The 4,381-nt window shown below is 32.5% G+C and overlaps 1 protein-coding gene across 1 annotated transcript; it reads right to left on the reverse strand.

Annotated features, from left to right (window-relative positions):
• Window positions 1–3,292: 3,292 nt before the first annotated feature.
• Window positions 3,293–3,761, reverse strand: LOC107262369. The gene has a single exon (XM_015727774.3). It carries the CDS (start codon window positions 3,651–3,653, stop codon window positions 3,492–3,494), a length of 162 nt encoding a protein of 53 aa, XP_015583260.2. The 5' UTR covers window positions 3,654–3,761; the 3' UTR covers window positions 3,293–3,491.
• Window positions 3,762–4,381: the final 620 nt, after the last annotated feature.

The following is a 4,381-nucleotide window of genomic DNA, read 5'->3' on the forward strand; positions in this document are numbered from 1 at the left end:
AATATTAATTTTTAATTTGTATTATTGTGATTTCAGTTTTTTATTGTATATATTTTTTATTTTTTTTAGAAAAAAAGATAGTAAAAACCTAAATGATATTAAAAATTTATTTATTTTAACATATATTATTATAATCTTTTTAGAATTTCTTTCAAAAAAAATTAAAAGTATACCTATAAAATATCAAAAATATATGATTTTAACTTGTATTATTGTGAATTAGTCAAATGTTGTTGATTTATCATTTTTATTTTATATCTTTATATTTGGTATTCGTGAATTGAATGATATTACATATTTTTTTATAGCAACTAGTGTATTTTGAAGACATAAAGATATGTGCTTTAAAAAATATATTATAATATATTAAAATATACCAAATACAGTTTAAAATACATGAGGATATAATTAAAATAAAACTAAAATTAAAAACCCATCTTTTTAATTGGTAGCTTGACCTTCTATGAATTAATCTCCACTCGGCCTTCATTTTAATAAAAGGAAAGAAAAAACATTTTGATACCCTTTTTAAAAAAAGATATGGAAGTTTGAGTACCATCCGTACTTCATTTATCAGAAACTATAATGTGTAAAATATGCTTGAAATATTCTTTTCCAATTTCTATGTCAATAAAAATTAAAGAGGTAATCTCCGTATGATGCTGAAATATAAGTCTAATGAGAATGCCAATCATCTGCTCTATCATTGTTCAATTGCTTATGAAGCTTGGAGATTTACTGCTTTGCAAGTGAATGATCTGGGTTCGCACTCCATCAGTGAGTGGGTAAGTTTTTCTTCTTTTTTTTTCTTTTTCTAGTGGCGATGGCATGGAGCAATATGCTATTTTTGCAATGATATGTTGGAGTATTTAGCAAGAATCAGTAGGATTGGAACCAGAAAACGAGCAGTGTGAGATGTACAGTGAACCTTGCAAGCCAGCTTCTGACACAGTGGAGGATGCTCAAAGTGCATGGTGCAGGCATAATTAATTGACAAGAAAGAGAGGGAAGAGGGAGAGAATCTAGAGAAAAGTTGAGAAACTAATGATTCATTCTTCAATATTCCAAATACATGACATGCTCATGAGCACTTCCAATATTAAATTACAACTCAACAGTAAAGTTGTTGCAACAATTTAGCAAAAGAACAAAAAGACAATTCCAACAGAAATGTGCAAGAAGTTGTGCTAACAGAATATAACTAACTCCTCCAATTAACTAAGGCCATGTCACTATAACAATGCAGCTTAATTATTAGCTAATTTCCTCCACATATCAGTACTCCCTTCTTAAGCCACCTTGTTCACAAGGTTAAAGGCAGGAAACCTCTGCTCCAAATCATAAAGGAACTCCCATCTGGCTTCTTCAGGTAGTAGACCAGACCATTGGACAAGCACCTTAGCAGCAGCCTGATTTCCTCTCTTCACCATCTTCCTATATTGGATAGCTAAAGGAGTCATAGGAGGAGGATCTATAGAAGGTAATGCTGTGGTAATCTGATCTGTAGCTTGAATGAACTTCTTAAGTTGTGAGACATGTAAAACAGGATGGATAGATGAGCTAAGTGGCAATGGTAGTCTGTAGACCCCTACTCCTACCCTGTCAATAACTGAATATGGACCATAAAACAGTGCAGACAACTTGTGAATTTTCTTGTGAACCACATTATTTACCTGTAGGATTGTAGCTAGAGATAAACTAAATAATCAATCTGAAACTCCCTATAAGTTCTGTGCTTGTCAGCCAGTTGCTTCATCTTGTGCTAAGCCCTTTGCAAATGATATTTAACCACCTGTAGCCCCAATTCTATGTCCTGTAATACCCGATCCATTACTGCAATTGGAGAGTCTCCAGGAAAATGGGGAATATGCAAGGGTGGCGGTATGCCATAGACAATCTCAAAGGGAGTGGTGTGAGTAGAAGAGTGGTAATTTGTATCATACTACCATTCAACAAGAGTCAACCACTTTAACCACAGTGAAGGATTAGAACCTGTCATACACCTTAGATGAACCTCCAAACACCTATTTACTACTTCATGTCCTTAATGCTCAGCAGCCAAGGGAGGGAGAATTTGCGTGGACCAAGCCAGATACAGGTGGTATAAACTCAACACTGACGCTGCCACTTCTTGAGGTGAAAATCGCATTGGTATAGGTTGTATAGTGAAGGATCATTTGGGTCAGATGGTCATGGCCAGAGCTGCACCAATCCCAGGCAATTTTACACCTAGAGAGGCAGAAGCAATTAGCATTAGAGATGCTCTTCCATGGCTGATGGAGAAGAATATGGATTGGTGTATTTTGGAGGCAGATGCAGTTGAAGTTATTGAGGGTATCAGAGGCCCCCAATGTTTTTCTTCTTTCCATTTAATTATTGATGATTGCGTTTAGTTAGCTAAGCACTTTAGCAGGGTGCAATTCCGCTTTAGAAAATCCGAGTCATGTGGCACATTTGTTTGCATAAGCCGCCATTCTGTGTCAGATTTCAAGGAGTGGTTTAGCCACCCTCCTGAGTTTGTTGCCAATGTTATCATGTCTGATAGTTTGCTTTAATAAAGCTTCAATCTTTGCCTTTTATTGGACAAGTAATATACTTACCCATGCGATGCAGTTAGTAAGCCACAACATATATTAATAAAGATATAATATCTGGACAATAATCAGGTTCAGTTTGGCCCCTGAGCTTATCTATAAAGATTAAATCAATCCTTTTTGACGTTATTGGATCAATTTCGCACACAACTTTGCTTTTTAGCTCAATTGAACTTTTTTAGAGAGAGAATGGAAAGTGAACTTCACTCTCCATTAAAAAAGTGCACGAATTAATAAAATAAGAAATCAATTAGCATCTTCTTGAATTTTCTCTCTCCTCCCACTTTATCCTCATTTTCGTTTTCTTCTTCATTTTTTACGCTTTATTTATGCCTCAACAAGAAATTCTCCTCTATATCTCTATTTTTCACTTTTCTTTTAAATTCAAGACCATGGTTTTGATTTGCAGCAAGTTTAGTAATTTACTATTTCCATATTTCTTTTTAGCTTGTACTTTTATTTATTGACATAAAGCATATATTTGCCTTATGATTTGGGGTGCCTTTATGGCTGGTGATATTGCTGCTATGAATAACTAGGCTTATCAAAATACTCTTTATTAGAGTAATTAAAAGTACAAATAAGGAAAACTTGATAAGGGTTCTAATCTAAACATAATTTAATTTGTGTATGGATATGATTTAAATTGGAGGAACACTTGCAATGACTTTGAACCAATATAAAATATACACATGACAAAGTTAAATATAGATAAACTTGTCCGATAAATCCTTAGAATCCAAGTTTTCAAACAGAAACACATCAAAAAGAAAAATTCCTTAATACCAGAAAAAGTTTTCAACATTACACAGAAAAGAAGATTTGGAACTATATATATATATATGAAGCAAAGTGATGAATAATAAATCTTACACCAACTTGTCCATATATGTGTGACTAGAGAGAAATGAGACCTTCTCCAACAAGCAAGCCAAACATGAGAACCAGAAGGCCAACTGCGACACACTGAGTTGGAGAGACAAGAGTTTGTGAATAGGCAGACAAGGTGATGGCTGCTCCCACCACTCCTATTGAAAGTGCACTCAAATTCTGATTCATTTTTGCCGAGGAATTCTTTCTGATTCAGGATTCAATGATTTCAACTTTCAAAGATTGGTTACAAGAGTTAGCAGTAAATGTCCTCCTTTAAGACCAGTATTTGGCCATAGAAAAGTCAACTCTTTCGGGGATAGATCTGGAATTAATTTAATGGTAGTTGTCCCTTGAGACATTAAAAAATAGCACTGTCTATATTAAATAGTATAAATTATGATTTTTCATTTTTTACTTTAATTTTAATGAGTGCCTTACATATGGTGTTTGGGTACATGGTTAGAGAGGGTTGATTAAGGCTTGCCTTCATTTGTCATGCGGTGAACCCTCAAAAATGATATAATTATATAATTTTATATAGTTCTCATTATAAAATTATTATGGTTGAGATTTCTTAAATTACTGTGATGAATACTCTATTAGAAATAGAGTAATAGTATTACCTAGGGCTAGCTCCTTTTATTGAAATTTGGAAGAAAAGAAAATGTACATTTAGGCTTATTAAGAGTATGTTTGAAATTAGTATTAATTAGTTATTTATCCGTATATTGCACAACTGTTATTATTATTTTAATTATAAAATCAAGTTGATAAATAATATTTAAATTTTTTTTTAATATGTAATATTAATTTATAATATTTAAAAAATAATAGTAAACTAACTATTTTTAAATATCTGTAATTTTTTAAAAATTTTATAAGTACAATATAAAAGTTATTTTAAAAATATATAT

The sequence above is a fragment of the Ricinus communis genome, chromosome 5 (genome assembly GCF_019578655.1).
Source record: "Ricinus communis isolate WT05 ecotype wild-type chromosome 5, ASM1957865v1, whole genome shotgun sequence".
NCBI lineage: Eukaryota > Viridiplantae > Streptophyta > Magnoliopsida > Malpighiales > Euphorbiaceae > Ricinus > Ricinus communis.

Bases quoted from the DNA above. Each gene is read 5' to 3' on its own strand.
- LOC107262369 (XM_015727774.3), bottom strand. From the start codon at position 3,653: ATGAATCAGAATTTGAGTGCACTTTCAATAGGAGTGGTGGGAGCAGCC.